This window comes from Sycon ciliatum, chromosome 1 (assembly GCF_964019385.1).
Source record: "Sycon ciliatum chromosome 1, ocSycCili1.1, whole genome shotgun sequence".
Taxonomy (NCBI): domain Eukaryota; kingdom Metazoa; phylum Porifera; class Calcarea; order Leucosolenida; family Sycettidae; genus Sycon; species Sycon ciliatum.
In genome coordinates, this window is record NC_088643.1 from 70,619,344 (window position 1) to 70,639,587 (window position 20,244).

General features: G+C 46.4%; 2 protein-coding genes and 1 non-coding gene across 4 annotated transcripts in view; 1 reads left to right on the plus strand and 2 right to left on the minus strand.

Moving 5' to 3' along the window:
* Positions 1-17: 17 nt before the first annotated feature.
* On the plus strand, positions 18-5,486 carry LOC135805214 (protein MIX23-like). 2 transcript variants are annotated; one of them, XM_065319225.1, is made up of 5 exons: positions 18-200; positions 1,944-2,069; positions 2,724-2,870; positions 3,774-3,833; positions 5,094-5,486. In XM_065319225.1, exons 1-5 carry the CDS (start codon positions 111-113, stop codon positions 5,136-5,138), a joined length of 468 nt encoding a protein of 155 aa, XP_065175297.1. In that variant the 5' UTR covers positions 18-110; the 3' UTR covers positions 5,139-5,486. The 2 variants fall into 2 exon arrangements, with proteins under 2 accessions (XP_065175297.1, XP_065175298.1); XM_065319226.1 differs by lacking the exon at positions 5,094-5,486 and adding an exon at positions 4,701-5,070 and having other exon boundaries at positions 23-200.
* A 277-nt stretch (positions 5,487-5,763) lies between these two features.
* Positions 5,764-20,244, minus strand: part of LOC135805210 (structural maintenance of chromosomes protein 1A-like) — a 36,128-nt gene continuing 21,647 nt past the window's right edge. The window contains exons 30-47 of the mRNA XM_065319220.1: positions 18,340-18,383; positions 17,841-17,931; positions 17,013-17,129; positions 16,548-16,625; positions 16,250-16,333; positions 16,053-16,109; positions 15,426-15,476; positions 15,080-15,151; positions 14,593-14,652; positions 13,224-13,333; positions 9,814-9,921; positions 9,578-9,638; positions 9,250-9,303; positions 8,343-8,392; positions 8,061-8,135; positions 7,478-7,547; positions 7,035-7,145; positions 5,764-6,636 (exon numbers count right to left, since the gene is read on the minus strand). Coding sequence (XP_065175292.1) covers positions 6,478-6,636; positions 7,035-7,145; positions 7,478-7,547; positions 8,061-8,135; positions 8,343-8,392; positions 9,250-9,303; positions 9,578-9,638; positions 9,814-9,921; positions 13,224-13,333; positions 14,593-14,652; positions 15,080-15,151; positions 15,426-15,476; positions 16,053-16,109; positions 16,250-16,333; positions 16,548-16,625; positions 17,013-17,129; positions 17,841-17,931; positions 18,340-18,383 — 1,452 coding nt within the window. The 3' untranslated portion in view covers positions 5,764-6,477. The remainder of the gene's footprint in view (positions 6,637-7,034; positions 7,146-7,477; positions 7,548-8,060; positions 8,136-8,342; positions 8,393-9,249; positions 9,304-9,577; positions 9,639-9,813; positions 9,922-13,223; positions 13,334-14,592; positions 14,653-15,079; positions 15,152-15,425; positions 15,477-16,052; positions 16,110-16,249; positions 16,334-16,547; positions 16,626-17,012; positions 17,130-17,840; positions 17,932-18,339; positions 18,384-20,244) is intronic.
* Trnam-cau (transfer RNA methionine (anticodon CAU)) lies at positions 16,687-16,759 on the minus strand. The gene has a single exon. It is a non-coding gene; the product is annotated as a tRNA-Met (tRNA).

Sequence of the window (20,244 nt, forward strand, 5' to 3'; positions counted from 1 at the left end):
TGATTTCAAAAACTTGAAAATGGAAAGTTCTTGATACAATCTCGATCAAGAGTAACTGTTGTTCATAATAATTTGCAAATGTAGAGGCCGATTTATTATTCCTCAGCAGAATGTCTTCTTCATTGGCCTCAGCAGCAAGCACCGGCGAATTAGATTTGAAGACATTCTCCGTACCTTGCGCCGACTTCTCTGAATTCAAGGTTTGTAGTTTCAGCATTTATCCACATGAACACTGCAATCATATACAGTACATGTGTATTATGTTTTGGGTGCATGATTCTAAACTTAGCGCATAGTAAGCATTGTACGTCAAAGATCTACGCATGCACTCATATCATAAAGAGTATGTTGGATGGTCTTCGTGATGTGGTTGGTTCTGGATTTGTACGGAACGTACTCGGGCTGTGTTTACACGACAACGTTGGGGGTGAAAACGCAACAAAATCCTTTCAGATGCATGGTTCATTTACACGGTACGCGGAGCAAAACGTAAAAGTTGCACACCAAAACGGAAGAAAACCAAAATGCTGGCCAAGGTGGAAGAATTTGAAAACGGAAATGTTCTGCCGGATAAATTTGTGTGTGTAAACAGTCGAAACGGTCTGCTGGCCTTGTTTTCCGTCACGTTTGTCCCGTTTTCGGCCGTTCACACGGATCCGACAATCAAAAAGATTGTTTTTACAATTTTTGTCATGTTACGAGTGCTGTCGTGTGGCCTGTTTTCAACTATTCTTTGAGTGTGATTGGTGCTTCCACGACAACACTTGGCACATGACAAACTTTGGCGGATCCTTTGCTCCCGTGTAGACGCGCGAAAACTATACAAACCGAGACCACCTCGAATCAGCTTTGATCGTGTAAACGCACGAAACCGAAAAAGAAATGCGGGACTGAAAACGGAAAACTCGCCGTGCGTTGTCGTGTAAACGCAGCCTCAGTCTACGGGCCATACTGTCAAGAGCTCAGTAGGTTCCTGGATGAGGTCGTTCATTTGCTTTGAACTGACACTTTGCACCCAGCCGAGTCTCACGCGAACCGTGAATTTTTTTGCACGAAACCAATGACATGCTATATCGCTAGGGCTTTTTCGGGAGAATAGCACCATGCAAGTGCAACTGCGGGGGGGGGGGGGGGGTGGATATAGCTAGCCAAGTACCGTACACACACAGAAAACTCTCTCGACGCATTACACTGTTCTCCACTACGTCAGTCTCCCTTGACATTGCGGCGGCGATTGCTTACATGAAAATGGTCTGCTGTAAATCAGCACATCCGTTGAGAAGGCAGTCTTGCCTGTTCATATGGTGAATTAAAGTAAAGAAACAACAACAACAACAACATCCTTGTGGTTGACAGCATTTCTTTGATTTCGCTGGCTGATATCAACAGGCTGAAATTTATCACCAGACCCTAATACTACAATCATGGTACCATGGTTGCGACCATGTTTGCATGTCAAACAAGAACTATGTGTGGGAAACCCCCAACAATCGGTAAAAATGGACTCGGATGGAGAGCCAAGGATAAATTTATGGAAAAGAAAAAGGACCAAGGAACTACAAGTTACGCTATACTCCTATGTTATCATAAAACCTAGAACCTTCCAAGTTGGAAGGCTGTTGGAGTGCGCATCCAAGATGTGCTACAGCTGTTATCCAGTTAGTTGTAGAACGTCAGTACCGTCGGTCAGTGTCGTGCAATGTTATCGCATGAGCTGATTGTTTAGTAGCTGGTGGTGTTAGTGGACATTATAGCGTAACTTGTAGTTCCTGATCCTTTTTCTTTTCCACGAATCGGTAAAAACTATAGTTTTTTTTGGAGATGGGCCAAATTTCTCACCTGCCGAGATGTGTTGATTTACATACAGCCTACAAACTACGGCAGCAGTTGCATTGTTTTTTCAACATTTGCATGAATTGTCCTCCTGTGCTCGTTCTCCACAGGAAGCAATTAAAATCTTGAGGGATGTGGATGACAGAATTGTTTATCGACTGAACACCAGCATTCCCACAGCCTCGTTTGCAAAGGGTGTCGATACACAAGCGCGATGCAAGGAGCTTCATGATACCGTAAGTTGTTGTTAAATGTTGCATGTGCCGTAAAGTACCATTGTAACGTAAAACTGCTGCAATGTAGCTCTACCAAGCTCTCCCACCTCTGCAAATAGGGTAATTGAATGTGGTAGAGTAGCTCAGTTTGTAACTTTTGGACAATAAGAACAAGCATTTTTGTACTAGTAGAATCTTTTGTATAGCTTCAATCTATTGACTATCTCCAATGCCGAATGTACATTGTGTAGATAAGACGGTACCAATTTCGCTTAAGTAATTGTATGGTCAAATGCATACTACTTTAGTGTACTTAACAGACTGCACATTATGTGGCTTGTACCTAGTATCTACCAAAGAATCCTGAAGAAGAGGCAAGGACAGCATGATTTCTTCCATTGATCATAGATTCTACATACAGTCAACGTTGCGTATAACGACACTCGGCGGGGCATCAGAAAAGTGTCCTTATTCGCGAAGTGTCCTTGCACCCTAAGTCTCATTATGTGTATTACAGTTAGATGGGACTTTGCTCTGGGCATGAGAATTCTGTCGTCATTCGCGAATTGTCGTTATATCCGCAGTCGTTATTAGCCAAGTTGACTGTATACATGCTCTATTGGCACTGGGCTGAGTGGTGGCATTTCTTGGCTTTGGGTCCTTTCACTTTCTTAGATTCGAGAAGTATCTGAGGCCCGTGGTGTGGCAATTCAGAGATGCATTTCGGAAACCAAGAATCACATAGCTGAGCTTCAAGTGCAACGGAAACAAATGCCAGACAGCCAGCGATTTACCCATCTACTGCGACAGAATCAGACAAAAGTAAGTACTTGAAGTACTAATATTAGTTGCCTTTTTGCCCAGTCTCACACATGAATTTGTGATAATATCATAACTAATATCACAACTTCATTATCATAAAAAGATCCTCAAAAACAGGTTGTCCATATTTCTGCGCTTAATCCCCCCTTTCGAATATTTACTCAAGGGGTTCGTTGTTTTTTTGATTGGTTGACTTGATGCCACTCGTATCACTTTGTGTTGGTTATCACGGTTTGTAGTCCTGTCTACCACAGGACTTTGAAGATTGAAAGATTGAGATAATAATTCTCCCTCTCGAATAATTCCTGTGGCAAGTCGTGAAGTTGAAATAGTAGGGAGGTTTAGTCCCACGTAACGGATACGGGAACGTGGGTGATACACGTAAAATTCCTGCAACGGACCCACGCTCGCATTGTTGTGTTTAGTCACACGGAACAAACAAAAGCATGAAGCGAAAGGCCCAAACTTGGTCACAGATGAAGCTTAGAAGCTCATTGAATATTTTGAATTCGTGCTTCGGAAACTTCTTCAGCTGAGCACCCTCACAGCTTGCACAATGCGCTCCATTCTGATTTTCGGTCGTGAATCAGAAAACGTCTGTACGTGGGTCACTGAGTATCACGTGGTACACACACGTAAAGTACACACGGATTACGTGGGACTAAACCTCCCTAAAAAATGTGGTATTTCCGAAATGCGGTGTACGTGTACCCGGTGGTGTACCTGATACTGAAGTGTTGCTGTACGTGACGTATCCAGTGGTTCTACTTCTGTACATGATGCAGTAATACCAGTAATACTGGTGTGACTTTGTTAACATTCTTGCACAGTATTGCATGTACACCTTTCTGAGTCTTTGTCTCTTCTTGCAATCCGTGGTGTTGTGTGTCGGTGCTGCTGCAGCTAAGAATGATGGAGTCTGAGCTTACTGTAGAGGAAATAGTGCATGCACGTACAATGAAGGTGAGAACTTACATGTATTGGAGTCACCTTGCTCTCGTCATAGCAGCATTCATTGACAGCTCAGGGCATTTGAACATCCATGTACATGTCCAGCAGTAGCTGAAAAAGAAATCAATCAGCCAACTGGTGAGGAGTATTTGCTTAGTGTATATCCGTAGAGTTACTCAATGCTGCAGACAGCTATCCATGCACCTACAAGTACATGTAGATACACTCAGGCCTGGCCTGGGCTGGAGATGTACACGCCGGTATACGTAACATTGGTTTGAAATCTCCTTCATGGAAGGGTAACGGGACGTCCATGATAATTTGTACTGTCCTATCCCAAATGAAAGTCACATATGATATTGTGTGCATGAATGCCTGATCGTTTCAAACATTGAAGCGCCATAAACATATCTCTGTAAGTTTCATGTTATCATTGTCGTCCAGCGGTGTGATGGTCGTGAAAATGTAAAGAGTTTCGTCGAAATCTCTCTATCTATCTATCTATCTGTCTCTATCTATCTATCTTCCTCTCCCTCTCCCTCCTTGAGTCTCTTCAAACAAGGGAGCACTCCGTTAGGCGATGAAAACATTCCTTTGTGTTTGTTCTTGCTCCAATATGAGAGTGGGCTAGGAAAGTCCGATCTCTTGATTCTCACTTCTTTTGCTGAGTGGATGTTGCAAAGTGGATAGTGGATGGTGCAAAGTGGATAGTGGATGGCTGCAGTGGAGTCTTCGCACTTTGAGAAATGTTTTGCAAAGTGTGGAACAAGCCCATGGCCATGTTGTCATTGTAGTGCTGGCTGACCATTTTGTGAATTCTCTACTAATCCTTTCTGTAACTCTCGTACGTTCGCCATGCGCTGTATGCTTAAACTGCAGGCATTCAAGGAGAGATGTCGACCAATACCATAAGGACTGCTGTCGTTGTCCCTTGTCTCCGTCTCTAGAGTGTGTCCCCTCCCCTCCCCCTTCCGTGCTATGTGACTGACAATGTATGCTGTTGTATATTTTGCTATTCTCTCCCCCCTCCCCTCACCACCTCCAACCAGATGTTGGTCGCCAATGGTCACAAGACTAAGCTAAGCTTTAGCTTTGCTCTTGTTTCTTTTGGCCTTTGTGTACTTTAGACTTGTATTGTGTGTGTTTTTATATCTGTTTTAGCAATTTGTTCAGCCTTTTTTTGCTGAAACCTTCTAGGCCAATAATTTCTTTGGCAGTATTATTTGACTGACTTTCCAGAGTGCTCCAACGTGTGTTTGATTGACTGCTCAGGCGGTGCATGCAGCACGACGTACACACACATGTGCGCACACATAACGTTACGCACAGAATCCGCCTGATTACAGGAACACCAGAGGTACGACAGTCCATACCTTTGACTATGTATTGCCGTAATTTGATGCATGTGAGAATGAACTCGGATGGTGAGTCCATAATAATCTTACATAAGAGGAAGAACAATTACATAATCATTGGTGGACTATTTCTTTTAACTCGTGCCAAATTGTCCTTCCTCGTATCCTATCTCGTAGATTTATTTTGACAGTTCAAGTCTGTTGTATGTAGGGAGCCCCACCTGTAGATCTCCCTCATTCTACCCCGGCTATCCGAATACTACATGCCGTTCTTCAATTATCCGAATGCTCAAAAGGGGTGCTTTTCTTACATGCACCGTGCATTTTTTGGCATGTGGATATGAGCTAATGTGTTTGGGTGTCAGGTCATGTTCTCATACATGAATATGCACAGGATTACAGTAAATATTACTCTAATTTCAGAAATTTTCGGTGGTCAATAGACAGACCCGATTGTGGGGTGTTCAACTGTGTTCTCACAGACCCGAAAGCAAAGCCACGTGATCAGAGTGGCATCAGTATCCTGGATGCATGGTTCCATGGAGAACCACAAGGCCATTACCAACCACAGTGACACACAGTCCAACCTAGAAGCGACTTGTGCTTGCTTTCATACCAAACAAAGACGTCAAAGGGAGCAACAATAATTACTCTAGTACAGTACCACGGACAGAGAAACTTGGAATACTGGGGAGCGTTCGGGACACAAGGAAACAGTGGTAGATGATCAAAGACGAATGTGGACCAAGAACACAATGCAATAGAAAACAGCAGGGCACAGCTCAGCAGAGCACCTAGGCTAGAGGGTAGGTAGGTAGCAGGTAAATGCAGCACTAAATGAGGACCAACCGAGTACACGAACATGGCATGTGGAAAGCAAGTATCAATACTGTACAATCATACTAATACACTCTCCATAACAACGACCTATATAGCTATCTCTACAGCTAAAGCGCATAAAAAACACATGGATGACCTAAACATGTTACGATATTGTGCAGGAGACATGCAGTAGTTTTCTTCAGTACGATGTATGTTAATTTTGTCATGTGAGCAGTTGGTACACAGTCATGTAGATAAGGAACAGGTTGGAAGCAAGGCAAAAATCGAGCATCAAGCACCTAGTGAAGTGATAGGCAAGGCAATAATCGGCAACACATTTCGATAATTAAATGGGGGTAGATTTCATTAATTTTCATGAACACATCATGTGTGATGCATGCACGCCTCTTTGCAAAAAGGCACCACGGGACATGCAGGTCTGTGCCTAGATGACAGGAGCGTGGGCAGGCAAGGATGGCCTATTCCTCGGCAGCGAGGTCGCCGTCGCTGTCGTGCACTGGTGCCCGCGTCCTGGGAGCAGCAGCAGCAGCTGCTCCACCGCTAGCAGCAGCAGCGCCGTGATCTTCGTATTGGGATAGATCAACAGTTACCACCTGCGTGACTGGACAATCACCGGGCTGCACATAGGACAGAACAACGGCAAAAAAGTAGCATACGAGGACAGCAAGATATTTAACACACATCATCAACTAGCTGTGACCTGGCATACACACATCCACAACACAACGTGCACACAAACATCAAAAAATATACTTCGAAGAACAGCAATACTTTGGTAAGCTGTTTCGAAGGCGTGTTTCAAGAACCCAAAGTGTTCTGACCATCCAAATCACTATCACATCAACATCTGTGCTGGATAAACATAGTCTCGACTCATTGTTCTCGTATTGCTGGAGTGGTGAGCAGGGCATGTGTGATGGACAAACATAGGCTCGACTCATTGTTCTCGTATTGCTGGTGAGCAGGGCATGTGTGATGGAAAAAAAGAAGAAATAAAAAAACCCGGATGACCTACCCGAGCAGTAATTCCAACCAAGAGGTCCGCTGTAGCAAAGAAGTCTTCCTTCAATGAGATGACAATGCACTGGAACTGGTCTTTGGTCTGGCTGCTGATGTAGCGACTGACCTGCACACAACAAAACACACACACACCGGATCATGTGACAGCAGGCTATACAAGTACAGCAGGACCAGTTACAGTACTATACGTAGCGGTGCAACATCTGGAACTAGTTTTCCGGGTACAAGAGCAACATGTCTTACTTTACTCAGGCACTCAGTAGGGCACACACACACACACTGGGCAATTCGACAAGTAGTTCCATGCCCACAAGAGAACACTAACACATCACACCATCCCACTGCCGCATTCAAAACACGCTGCAGCAAGCTACGTAGTGATATTGAAAGATGCATGCACACCCGCAGCACCAAACCTAGTGACGGGGGTTAACCTACCTTGCCAATGTTAGTATTGTCCAAGGCAGCGTCAATCTCATCTAGCACGAAGAACGGTGCTGGCTGGTAGCTGCACAGGCAGTAACACACAGCACATGTGCCCATGCACTCAACTCAAAGTCCAAAGGCCAGCAGAACACAATGCATGCAACGATCATGCAAATAAAAGCTACAACACAACACTGCAGTTTGGTGCATGTACCATACAGTCTTGTGTTTCACTCCAGCTATAGAAACACAACTGAAAGAGAAGAATGATCGGGAGAAGAGCAGGATATTTGTCTAGACTGCGCTGGACAAGTAGACACATAGGCGTAGGGGTGCCTGTCAGCATTCGCTATGCGCAAAAGTGCAGCCTGAATAGAAGCCTGCCTGGTTTCAATAACAGCATGGTATAAACATCAACAGGTCACATACACACACGTTTCTTCTGTAAATGCAACCTGACAGTGTGCAGACAACTAGTTGTGGTATGCAACTACTACACTGCTCAAGGAACGGTCATCCCAACACATCAGCAATACATCACCAACACATCACCAACGCATCAGCAATACATCACCTACACATCACCAATACATACCTATGAATAGCGAAGAGAAGGGCAAGGGCAGCGACTGTTTTCTCTCCGCCAGATAAATTGTCCATTGGACCGAAGCTGTAAAAATTAAATCACCAATATGCAAAACGATTACAGAGGAAGTCAAACAGCACCCGTAGCTCACCAGCCAAGACGGTGAAAGGGCTACTAGTAGTAAACACAAGCCACATAGCACACTTCACAAAGAAACACATTGCACACTTCGCAAAGAGAAAGCTGAAATACGTGCAGAAAGAATGAAAAACGGTCATTTTAGCAACTTACCGCTTTCCGGGGGCAATGCAGTTATAGTCAATTCCACTCAAGTAGGGCTCCTGATAAAGAGAAGAGCAACAAGGACAAATCCCAGTGAAGAGGTGAGCACTACAACTGAGTAGACAACTGCAGGTCACAGACTCACAGTACTGAGCATTTTCAGATGCTCTCATCCATGATCCTATCTCCAGTATAATATTATTATACTGAGAGATGATGAGTGCATCTGCACATGTTCAGCACCATATAGGGCAAAGTTTAACGGTGACAGAACCGCCATCAGCACAGATGTATTCACAGATGCCAGATGGAAGAGATTGCCCGATGGCGTTCCTAAGGCATTCACACTAGAGGTCCACGTGCAGGTTGTGATCCGAAGGAGACTTGGAGAATTGTTGCTTACTCCTGCTGTGTTGTTGGGTCATTATTTCCGCTGCACTGCGAGTTAGATGCAACTCTACGCGTCTGAACTTTTCTAATTGTCCGTCAGCTCCAACGCAGCCACTTACACACTAGGCACTGGATCTTTGTTATTCATGTTTGTGCCCTGCTGCTGGGCCAGGCCCAAAGAATGGCGGAATGTAAAGTGATTCACAGTGAAGAGACCGTTATTAGAGTTGGAGAAGTGAAGAGTTATCTATGCGTCTACTAGCACTTAGAAAATGACGATAGCAGGTTTCTGCTGGTCAACACATCTGCTCAACTATTATTCAAATAGAGGCCGGTGCCGATGTGTTTCGACAGTGGGCATTCGACTGCACTATAGTCTACACGAACTACAGATCGTGGACACACACACATGTACATGTCTGAAATGAAGAAGGCAGGATCCAGTGCATGTGCTAACATCCAACTGTATTCCCTGTCAACGGCCATACCAAAGAACAACAATGTAGTCAACTTGAGTTCTCCCTACCTCAGCATTCTGGGGGCCAAGGAAAGCCTGTGCGCTGTTCGTGTGGGACAATTTCTGCACAAAAAAATAACCAACGTGCATCCAAACACAGCAGTGACAACACATCAAGCACCTTGTTTAGACAAATGTACCATGCAGACGGTATTCCACTATTTTCTCAATGGTCCGCCGGTCATATCAGCAACTCGCATGAAGGACCGCAGCTGAAACTGGAGAAAATCGAATGCCGCAACAATCCTGTTTTAAGAGCTGTTCAGTTCAAACAGTGGTGATACCCTGGAAAAGAAATATCCAGCTCCCTCAGAGACAGGTCCACAGCAGGTCTTACCTTGTAGATTTCATCAATATGCTGTGCCACATGCTGGAAGGCATCATTGAAACGATCAAACCTAAGGATCAAAGGCAATAAAAACAGACACGCTATGAAAAAGAAGCTCATCATACCCATAAATCACAAGTGCATGGTGACTTTGTACGCAATGACCAGAGGTACAACAAATACAAGGCACCCGCAAGCAGAACCCACTTGAAATTCTACTCTACCAACACAGGGAGGCTACGCACCGTTGCCGCTTGACATTCTCAAATTCTTCTCGTGTTCGTCGTGCGGCCCTTCGCAGCGCCTCAAACTCTTCCGTGGATTCAGAGAGCTTGCCTTGTAGATCGTCCAGCCTAGTATTGGCAACATGTGAAACACATCAGAGAATTCAAGAATTGAGTCGACAGGAAAGTGGCTCGTGCTACCCACCACCCACACTCACAGTGCCACGTAAGTTAGCACTCCGGGCAAACCAAACTGAAAATACACGGTACAGTTGTCCCGCTCGAATGCGGCACTAGTTTATCCGGACCCCTTGCAAACCGGCATACTTTTAGACAAAACGTTTTTTCTCCTTTTTTTCCCACACTTTAATATCTGGGGCTTAAATGCCAGCACAGGTGATGATTAAAAAAATCGCTCAAACTGTACATGGTTTGATTTGATGATCCGGCAGTTGTACAGCACGTACCGTACCGGTACGCGATGCACAGCCAGGCAAGGCCAGTCTATATGGTCTAGTCTGGTCAGTGCATGGCGCGGCATGCATGGACTTGGCTGCGGGTGAGTTCAGTTCCGTTGGAAAGTTCAGCACTTTTCCGAATTGTCACTCGGCTCATTTTTCTCGGACCTGTCTGTCCTCGGTTCTAGTTTTTTTGTTCTGTCAAAAATGCCAAAGTGTCAACGAACTCAGCTGACTGCCAAAATCAACAAAGACATTTGTCTTAACCGCGAGAGCCACCTGTTCTGAAGACAGCATGCAGTGTTCTCTGTGCTTCTGTGCGAGGTCTACCCGGTTGCGCGATCGATCTGATCTGTAGCTGTGACGTTTTTACTTTCTAGTAGCCAAGTGCACTCTTATTTTTGCCTGCGTGCACAAGAGTTGCATTATAGTTCTGCATAATAATTATTATACAGTCCATAAGGGTTGGTTCACATAAGCAAAATCGGCGCCGCAAGACATCGGCGGTGAGCCAGCTCCCGATCCGTTGCGCCTACGGTTCGAGTACCAAATCTACTACAAAGTAGTACAGAATGTGCCAAAATGCTACGACAGGTTTGCCAATTGAAGCTTGAATTCTTTGTTTCTTCAGTAGTTCAAGGTCTTTCGGTGATGGCCACTCGGTGCTACCTTTTACTGGAGATCATGAAAATACTTCTACACATTTTATTGCAGTCTAGTAAGCGATTGTGTCGAAATTATGCTTGCAAACGTTGATGAAGTCACAAGAACTTGCCAATGTATCCATTATAATTTTATATTTGTTTCAATTGTATTGGTCTCATAAGTTGCACAATGGTCAAGCAGATCATCCGAGAAGGACGGGCTGGTATCCTGACATATTTGCCGCCTTGAAGCGACTACAAGAATGGCGAACGGATCTCCTCTCTAGCTTCAATTTAGGAAAATTTAGGACAAGTATTGGTTTGATATTTTGACAAAGTCTGGCTCCCGGCAACCGGCGATCACCGGCGCGAACGGTTCACAAACCACTTTTGGTCAAAATCGTACGGGATCGGCGCCGGGGCAGATCGCAAGAGTTGGGCACTGTCCAACTTTGCCGGCGGTCCCTTGCGATATTTTACCGTATGATTTTGTTACGACTGCACTGGTTCACACAATCGCAATGCGCCGGGAGAGGTTGCAAGAAGCCCACCGCCGGTGACTCCCGGCGCGTACCGGCGATATGTGAACCAACCCTAACCGTATACCGTCGTGTGTAGATTTCGACTTTGTAGTTCTCGGCTGTAGTCTATCAGTAGAATTGTGCAATATGTTTACCCGTATTATGTTCGCGGCTATCGACACTCTCTGTACGTCACCTATCTGCACATGTATCATACGTACAGTATAGTAGTACTCAGCAGTGTTCGGGTTTGACTTGTTGAAGTGAAAAAAGTTGACAGTTCGTGTGTTTTAAGACTGTTTTAATTGTTCTTTGTTGCCTATTCTGCTGTTGCAAGCATATTAGCACCTCATTGACCCCGCTCGTTCCTCATTCTTAATTCCATATGGCCTAAGCGAAGACTAGCCAAGCTTGCTTGGCGACATCAACGTGAAAAGGCTGATAATAACGAGAGAGCTTGGAAGTTCAGGGCCCTACGCTATGCTTTTTTGCCTGCTGTGTGGACCCTGGCTAGCGCCAGACGTTACTGAAGTAACGCCTTTTGCATAGCTACGGGAATAATAAAATTTAATAATAACTGTATACCGTACCATTCCCCAGCATGCTCACACTCCGTACACCTGACCATATTTGCCCTACTTCCCCTCTGCTTCGACTGATGTGACATGATGCTCATGTCTAATCACGTGACTATTACATCATATATATATATTTGCCTGTATGTTACGTCACAACCAGCATGCACCATCTTGGACTAGTCGTCTCAAGTGCATCCTTGGCTTGACCTGGTTGCCTGTTTTTTTACTTGTCTTCTTCACACCTGTGTCTAAATTTATTCTTCCACAACCTCAACCTGTGTTTGTGAGTGTCTGTGCATGTGAAGGCAGACATCACATGGCGCAGTGAACTCCTTGTTCCGTGTTGAACAGACTAGTACCTGTTTTAGTTGCTGTCGGCCCGCCGTATTGCTCATTCCGATGAGATGCTGCAAGCGAAGCTAAGGCGTTCGGGAGAAGCTCAGTGTTTCTGATTTGGGCTACACGAAAGGTTGGCTTGCCAGCTTCAAAAAGCGACACGGAATAAACAATATATCCTGCATGGAGAGGTGGTGAGCGGGAATCCTGCAGGTGTTGTTTCTGGGCAAGAAAAATTGAGGGCGACGCTGTTGGAGTATGCTTTAACCGATATCTACAACTTCGACGAGACTGGGCTGTTCTACCGACTAGAACCCAACCGGACCCCTGGCGACTGGCCCCGTTAGCGGCTCGAAGAAATGCAAAGAACGCATTACGCTTAGCGTTTGCGCCAATGCCGGTAGTGACAAGATAAAGCCATTTGTGATCGGAAAATCTGCTCACCCCCGCTGCTTTCCCCGGAACTGGCATGTTCAGCAGCTTGTCACATATCGCAACAACAGCAAGACGTGGATGACGGCCAAGCTGTTCAGTGACTTCCTCCGGTCGTTCTGCTATTGTTGGACAATGCGTCCAGCTAAAAGTGTGACCTCGATTTGTCCAACACGACTTTGGAGTTCTTGCCTCCATGCATGGTTTGGGTCAGTCTTGACAGCCTGGGGTGCAGTGCACATTTATCCACAGCCTACAGTCCATTCATCCAAAATATGCTAACTGGCCTTTGAAAGCCCGTTTTTGGCCAAAATAAATGCAGGACGTATGGTTATTATTAAAAAACTAAAAAAAAACTACCACAAAACGTGCGAGACATTGAATAGTAAGGGTGCCAGTTTAGGATAGTTAGACTGCGGTGTGCTATTTGCAGACTAACTGCAACGGACGGTGTACACGTACCTATCCACTGCACGCATGTTCGGTGCTGACATGCGCTGCATCTTCGACTGCAGGTCTGTCAGGGCAGTGTTGAGTTCGGCCTGAATGGCCCCATGCTCCGATGAATCGGCCTGCACGGCAGGACACACAGGCAACGGGGATTAGTAACAAGCTGGTACAAACATGTGCCAATTAAGTGAATTAACACAAAAGAAAAAGGACCAAGGAACTACCAGTTACTCTATACTGTCCACTAACACCACCAGTTACTAAACAATCAGCTCATGCGATAACATTGCACGACACTGACACTGGTCCTTTCTCTTTTGTATAAATTAAACCTTGGCTCTCCATCCGAGTCCAATTAACACAAGTTGCGAATAGGCTGCGTATTGAGTAGCAACCAGTGCATGCGGACCAAAGCTGTGGTGTGACAGTTTTGCCACTGAAATGGCGTAATCAATTAACTGTTATACTGTAAATCTATAATTATAGCTAACATGCACCAGTGAACATTCCAGTGTTCTCAGGTCGAGGGCTGCATAGCGCCCGGTGCCTACTTAACCCACGCAGTCGATGTCTTTGAGCAGCACTGTGCTTCTTCTCTTCTAGCAGTGGAGTTTGGCAATGATGACTAGCAGTGGAGTTTGGCAATGATGACTAGCAGTGGAGTTTGGCAATGATGACTAGCAGTGGAGTTTGGCAATGATGACTAGCAGTGGAGTTTGGCAATGATGACAAGAAGGCCAGTGTAGTGCTTGCCCATGTTCAGAAGGCCTTCGACAGTGCCAACCACCAGCTGCTGTTGAAAAGAGTTGTTTGACCATGGAGTCAGTGATCCAGTATTGCGGTGATCTCAAGACTGCCGGAGCGATCGAACACAGCAGCCCACGGCACTGTCTTGCGTATCGTGCAGTCAAGGAGTGCCCCAGGGGTCTGTGTTGGGCCTTGTTTCTGCTTGGTGGGTGCGCCAGGGGTCTTCCTGAGCCTGACAGTACTTTCGTCCTACAATTCACTGACAATGTAAATACGCACACGGCCAGTGACACCGTTCAGGAAGTCAGTGACAACGTGGAACAGGGATAGGCTGAGGTGGTCTGACTTCGTGAAAGAGAAATGCATGACACCAAAGCCGGCGAAAACGAAGTTTCTACTCCTCCACCGCAAGACTCGATAATGTTATGGGTGGTGTGCATGTTCCTCGAGTGCAGTCTGCTCGTAATCTGCATATCGCTCCCGGCGAAAATTTGACGCTCGGACCACCACTAGATTGTTTAACAGGATCTGGCGGAGAATGTACACAATCGCATTTCTGTCTTTGTCCCTGTCTCTCTATTTTTCAATGCACAGCAGCAGCACTCGAAGGAGTAAACCTGCTAGATTCACTTACTTTCTTTATACGACTGGGTAGGCCGGAGAAATTCACCACAAGATTGGACTCACGTTCATGCTGCCAGGAACACAAAAAGGCATTGACGTGACAGAGAAAAGTCAGGAAACCAATAATTATTTAAAAAAAACACACACAAAGTATACACTAAGAAAATACATGTAGAGCAAGAATGTTAGTCTCCTGCTAAAGACAAGGTAATTGAGTGCAGGGCCCTTTAGGTAGAACCTGAAAACGGATAATGTGTACCTTCCATGTTGCATCGCAAGTTGGCACAACAGAAGCCGACACTGGCAGGTTGCATGCATTTCTCCGCAGGACAAGGTGTACATAACCACTAGCATGTTCTGCAACACACACACACACACACACACACACACACACACACACACACACACACACACACACACACACACACACACACACACACACACTCTCTCTCTCTCTCTCTCACTCTCTCTTCCTCAAACTGAGACGCTTCACTCACAGCTTGCTCTGGGTCGTCTGTCTCCATCTGACTACTGCTCTCCGTGTTGGGCTGACTGCTGCTCGGTGGATCCTGAAGAAGGGCAATGAATAATGCAGTGACACGGGCATGACATAAGTGACATGTTCAGGCGGTTATACCGACAGTAACAAGGCACAATGGCACACGGTTTTCTGTTCGGGATATCACGTTATGGCAAGCATGCTGCGCACACAGTACAGACAAAGCAAATGCCACTGTCACATTGCACGCAAGGTAGTGTATCAGATTGTAGGGCGGTGCAAGGACACAAACAAAGACACACACACGGATATGGGAACGAAGTTCAAACTTCTGTGCCACTCACCGCAATGTCTGCCATGGATCCTCGTTCCAATGGTAGATTAACATCGGCCATCTAGGATGAAAGCATACAGAAAAGAACAGGATAAGAATACTGTAGAGCACAGAGCATCGGTTTATAGGAGTTTTCTTTCTCTAATTTCACTTGGGGAAGTCATTAAAGGGTTGATTTAAAAAATGCTTTCTCTAATTGTTGGCCAATAGACTTCATGCAATCGGTTCGACCAGACCTTCTGAGCTCCGCTGATAAGACCTAAGAAGGCCGACACAGCTTATAGCTGTACAGAGAATGAGTCACCCTAAACTATGACTATGTGACTCTTTTCATCTCCAGGCTGCTTATTAGTCAGACTCATTATGGATCAATCTAGGATGGCATGCTACAATGCACCACCAGACACTCACACGACAGTCTCTGGGATTCATGGGCATGTGAACAAGTGTAGTGCATTATGCACTACATGCACTACAGGTACATGTATATCCACGAATCAAGCCGAAAGGATTGTTTTACTGCGAAAAACACAGCAAGTTGCAGCAAATCCGGCTGGGTCGTGTGCCGTGATGGCGTACTAGAAGCCAGCTGAGCTAAGCTTTGGCAGTGAACATAACGGTAGATGGCACCACTTACTTTGCAATCTCTGAGCAGAGTGTGTCGCTCCTGCTGGCATTGTTCAATCTTGCCTTCCTGCAAGCCAATCATAGGCGATACAGAGCAGTTGGGTGTCAATAGCAGCATACACCAAAAAAAGAGAGGAAAAAAGCAGCTACTGGCGATAGATACCTAATAGATACAAAGGCACCCAGTTGATCAATAGGTCGACTCACCAGGGCTGAGATTTGCTTTCCAAGGTCGGACAGCGTTTTCAGGTTCTGTGTCAACTGCGTCTTGATATCTTTCAGCTCACCATCCTGCAACAGACATAGCGTTACAATTGTAGTGCAGAAACACATATACGATATCACCAACACAGACTGTAATATTGCAAGCTAAGATGTTGCTTCAAGACTGAGAAAAAAAACCCATCTAAACAAGAACAAAATCATGCAACTTCCAAATCAGAAAAAAAGATCACTGCTTTCGGAAACGCCTAAACTTCCAGATAACTCAATGTCATATCTTTACCTGATCGCCACCGGACTGCTTCTTCGTGTTCAGCTCCCCTCTGCATGCGTCCAGTTTCGCCGTTGTTGCATCAATCACCTGCAGAAAAGAGATGGTGGGATGACATAAAACAAAATGTGAAAAGAACAAAAAAAACAAGTGCCCCCTGTGAGGATCGAACTCACGACCTTCAGATTATGAGACTGACGCGCTGCCTACTGCGCTAAGGAGGCAGCTGACATAACATGCTTACACGAACAACATAGAGAAAGCAAGCTGCTCCGGCCAAACCAGCTTGATGCATACAACGACCTTTTGGACGGAATGGGCGCTGTGCTCTCTTCTTAGATCTGGAAAGCACAAAAGTCTTTTTGAAAGCACCCATTAATACCCAGAACATATATGCCGGTGATATCACAAATGCTTCATAATGCCATTGTGCAACACGGGGGTCTATTCCCCGCAACCTTCGGCCAGCACACTCACCCTCAACTGTGTTTCCTCCTCTTTCCGCAGCTTTTCGATATCAGCTTCATCGCTCCTGATGCTAGCCTCGAGCTTCTTCAAATTTCCGCTCACATCACGCTTGCGCTCATAAGCCAGCTGCCAGAACAGCAACACAACAGCATTGAGCAAGTGCAGATAAATTCTGGAATATCTGACACAACAACAAAGCGGCATATGACGGCAACGATGATGTAAATGGTAACACATCCACATGCACACCCACCCACACGTGCACCCCACACATGCACCCCCCCCCCCACACCCCCACGTGCACACCTTTTTGACCTTGACCTTTGACACCTTTGACACCCATCGCCGGAGGCGATGATAGCAATGCTACGGCAGAAGCCATAGCAACTTGTGCTGGGATTACACCATTCAACAGCTTGCAAGGCTGAAGAATTGACCGTCACTATTCAGCCTGGTCTACACCATACAGCTATTTGGAGTGGCATTTTCTGGCCAGTGAATCCCTATTTTTGGTCTTTTCATTCTTTTTTTTTTCCCCCGCACACACATCACACCACATACTCCGGCATGCACTGGCTGTTGGTAACCACCCAGGAGAATGAAAGAAAAGTCAGGAAGAGTCTGAGAAAGAGAAGAAAGACGTGTGTGACCATAATCGTCGGGAATCGAACCCGCAATCTATCGATTGGAAATCGCTGCACATACCACTGCACCATATGGGACACACACACACACACACACACACACACACACACACACACACACACACACACACACACATGCACGCACACTGCAAGAGAGTAAAGGAGGGGAGAAAACAATCACCCAGCAGCCTACCTGATTTTGAAGCTTGGACACCTGGTTAGCAAACTCCAAACGCCTGCCTGAGCGATCCTGCTGCTGCTTGAGTTGCTTCTCCTCATATTGCCTTGCAGCAACACAAGACCAAAACACAAGACAGCATATATTATTCTTGTGCTCAATCGCAGAAAACCCACAGTAAGAATGCCAGTACATGCACTGTACGGGCGGTTTGTGCAGCCAAGCACGTATCACATGCGGCAAGCAGGTTTTTATTACCAAACATTGAATCTTTTTGCCGGAAAATGGAGATTGTGAACCACAGAGACATGGCTGTGATTTCCTTCGAAGAAAATGGTGGCTTACAAGGTGCCTACTTACCAGACTATTGGTTAGCAGTTAGCACTTCAGCAGAATGTCTGAGATGGACGTCCGTTCATTCGTTAGCACTAAGAACATTCAAAGGCCCAAACTTTCTGTTTGTTCAGCTACACTCCTAAGTCCTATTCTGGTTACTAGTGGTTAGTACACTCACCGGATATTGGAGACGCCAATCTGATTGCAGAAGTTTCTAAAGACCTGGAGTTAACACAGTGATAATAAAGGTACTTCAGTACATGCACGCACAGTAAAACTCCCCAGATCCGTGTTGCGTTACTGCAACAGCACTAAGGATAAATGCCCATGCACACTCTCTCAATCCAACACAACCATCACACTCCGGTAGGAATTACCAACTATACTTGATGAAGACAGAAGGAGAAGTCCCGAACACCAGGAACAGAGTAGGCATGTAAACAGCACAGGCACGCAACAGTTACCGCTGGTGCATGCGAGGTGCATGTGCGTACGCGAAGGTGTGAAATAGGAAGCGGGGTCAAATTACATATGGATGCACTATGCCAAATATATAGGCACAGGTAGGTGACTGTACATCTCCCCCCGAAAAAAATGCGAACGGAGGGACACGAGAAAGTGTGGAGCAAAGGAGAGAGGAAAAGGAACAATAGCAGTTCTGGAGCGGGTACCAACGTGAGCATTACTCAGAATGATAGAGAGAAAAAAAACATGAAAAGAACACAGTCATAGTTCAACTGGAACACATGGAGTAAACAGTGTTACTGTGTTCAGGTATTGGCAGCATAGCGTTGCGGCGCATGGCGAACACGGCTGGATGGTGGTCGGCGACCGGGTGGCAGAGGCTTAGCAACTCTAGGAGACTGCGGCACAGGCAGAAGAGGTGGCAGAGTAGAGTTAGCTGGTAGTTGCAGGGCAACATGCACAGGAGCCGGAACACCATACTCAACCTCATACATGGGCTCAATGGAGGAGGGTGAGCGGGAGGGATCAGGGCGTTTGGCTGGCGTGGATGGCAACGCACGCACGTGGCGACGATTTCGGCGGACAGATGACCCAGGAGTGAGGTCGATCGTGTAAGAGCGTTCGGACAGGCGGTTCTGGACGTGTCCTGTTTTGTCCATATCGGGGACATACACAGGAGCACCAGGGGCGAGAACAGGCAGCAGTCGAGCACGGTGGCGTTGATTGTAGCGATCAGCCTGCCGAGACCTGGAAGATGTTTCTTTGTCGGCAAGGGCGGTCAAATCGGGCCAGGCTGGAGCAGGGAGGGGTCCTGGTAGCCGGGAGCGGATTTGGCGGCCGAACAACAGCTGTGACGGTGAATAACCGTTGGCCAATGGCGTAGACCGGTAGGCCAAGAGAGCGGAAGGCAAGTCATCATTCTTGAGGATGAGCTGCTTGGCTGTCTGAACGGCACGTTCTGCAGCGCCGTTGCTTTGGGCGAAGCGAGGACTTGACGTGCGATGGGCAAACCCAAGCTCGGCAGCAAATGCACGGAAGCTGGCACTAGCAAATTGTGGACCGTTGTCAGACACTAGCGTGTGTGGAATACCATGGGTAGAAAACACGGAGTGGAGAGAGGCAATCACAGCGGCAGACGTAGTAGTGGTAAGTTGTTTGACTTCGATGTAGCGCGAGAAATAGTCGACAACAACTAGGTAAGTGGATCCTTTGGCTGCGCACAGATCACACGCGATCTTTGACCATGGAAGAGATGGGAACTCGGACGAGATGAGCGGCTCGGCTGGGTTAGGACGGGCCTTGGCACAGGTGGCACAAGACATCACATACGACTCAATGTCCGTAGACATACCAGGCCACCACATCACAGCGCGCGCACGAGCACGACACTTACCAACGCCTTGGTGACCCTCGTGAGCACTGGCAAGGGCGGCGTTGCGCTGGGATGCAGGGATGATGACACGTTGGCCACGGAATATGAGACCATCAGCAGTTGAGAGCTCATCACGAACAGCGAAGTACGGGCGGAGGCTAGCGGGGACCGAGGTGGGCTTGGCTGGCCACCCGTTGAGGATGAGGGCACGGAGGCGACACATGTCGGCATCAGCGTTGGTCGCGT

What these genes read in the sequence shown, in the direction of transcription:
- LOC135805214 (XM_065319225.1), top strand. Translation starts at nt 111, where the DNA reads ATGTCTTCTTCATTGGCCTCAGCAGCAAGCACCGGCGAATTAGATTTG. An exon ending in CCGACTTCTCTGAATTCAAG is followed by an intron (nt 201 to 1,943) that starts GTTTGTAGTTTC and finishes CGTTCTCCACAG; the next exon opens with GAAGCAATTAAAATCTTGAG. An exon ending in TGCGACAGAATCAGACAAAA is followed by an intron (nt 2,871 to 3,773) that starts GTAAGTACTTGA and finishes GTGCTGCTGCAG; the next exon opens with CTAAGAATGATGGAGTCTGA.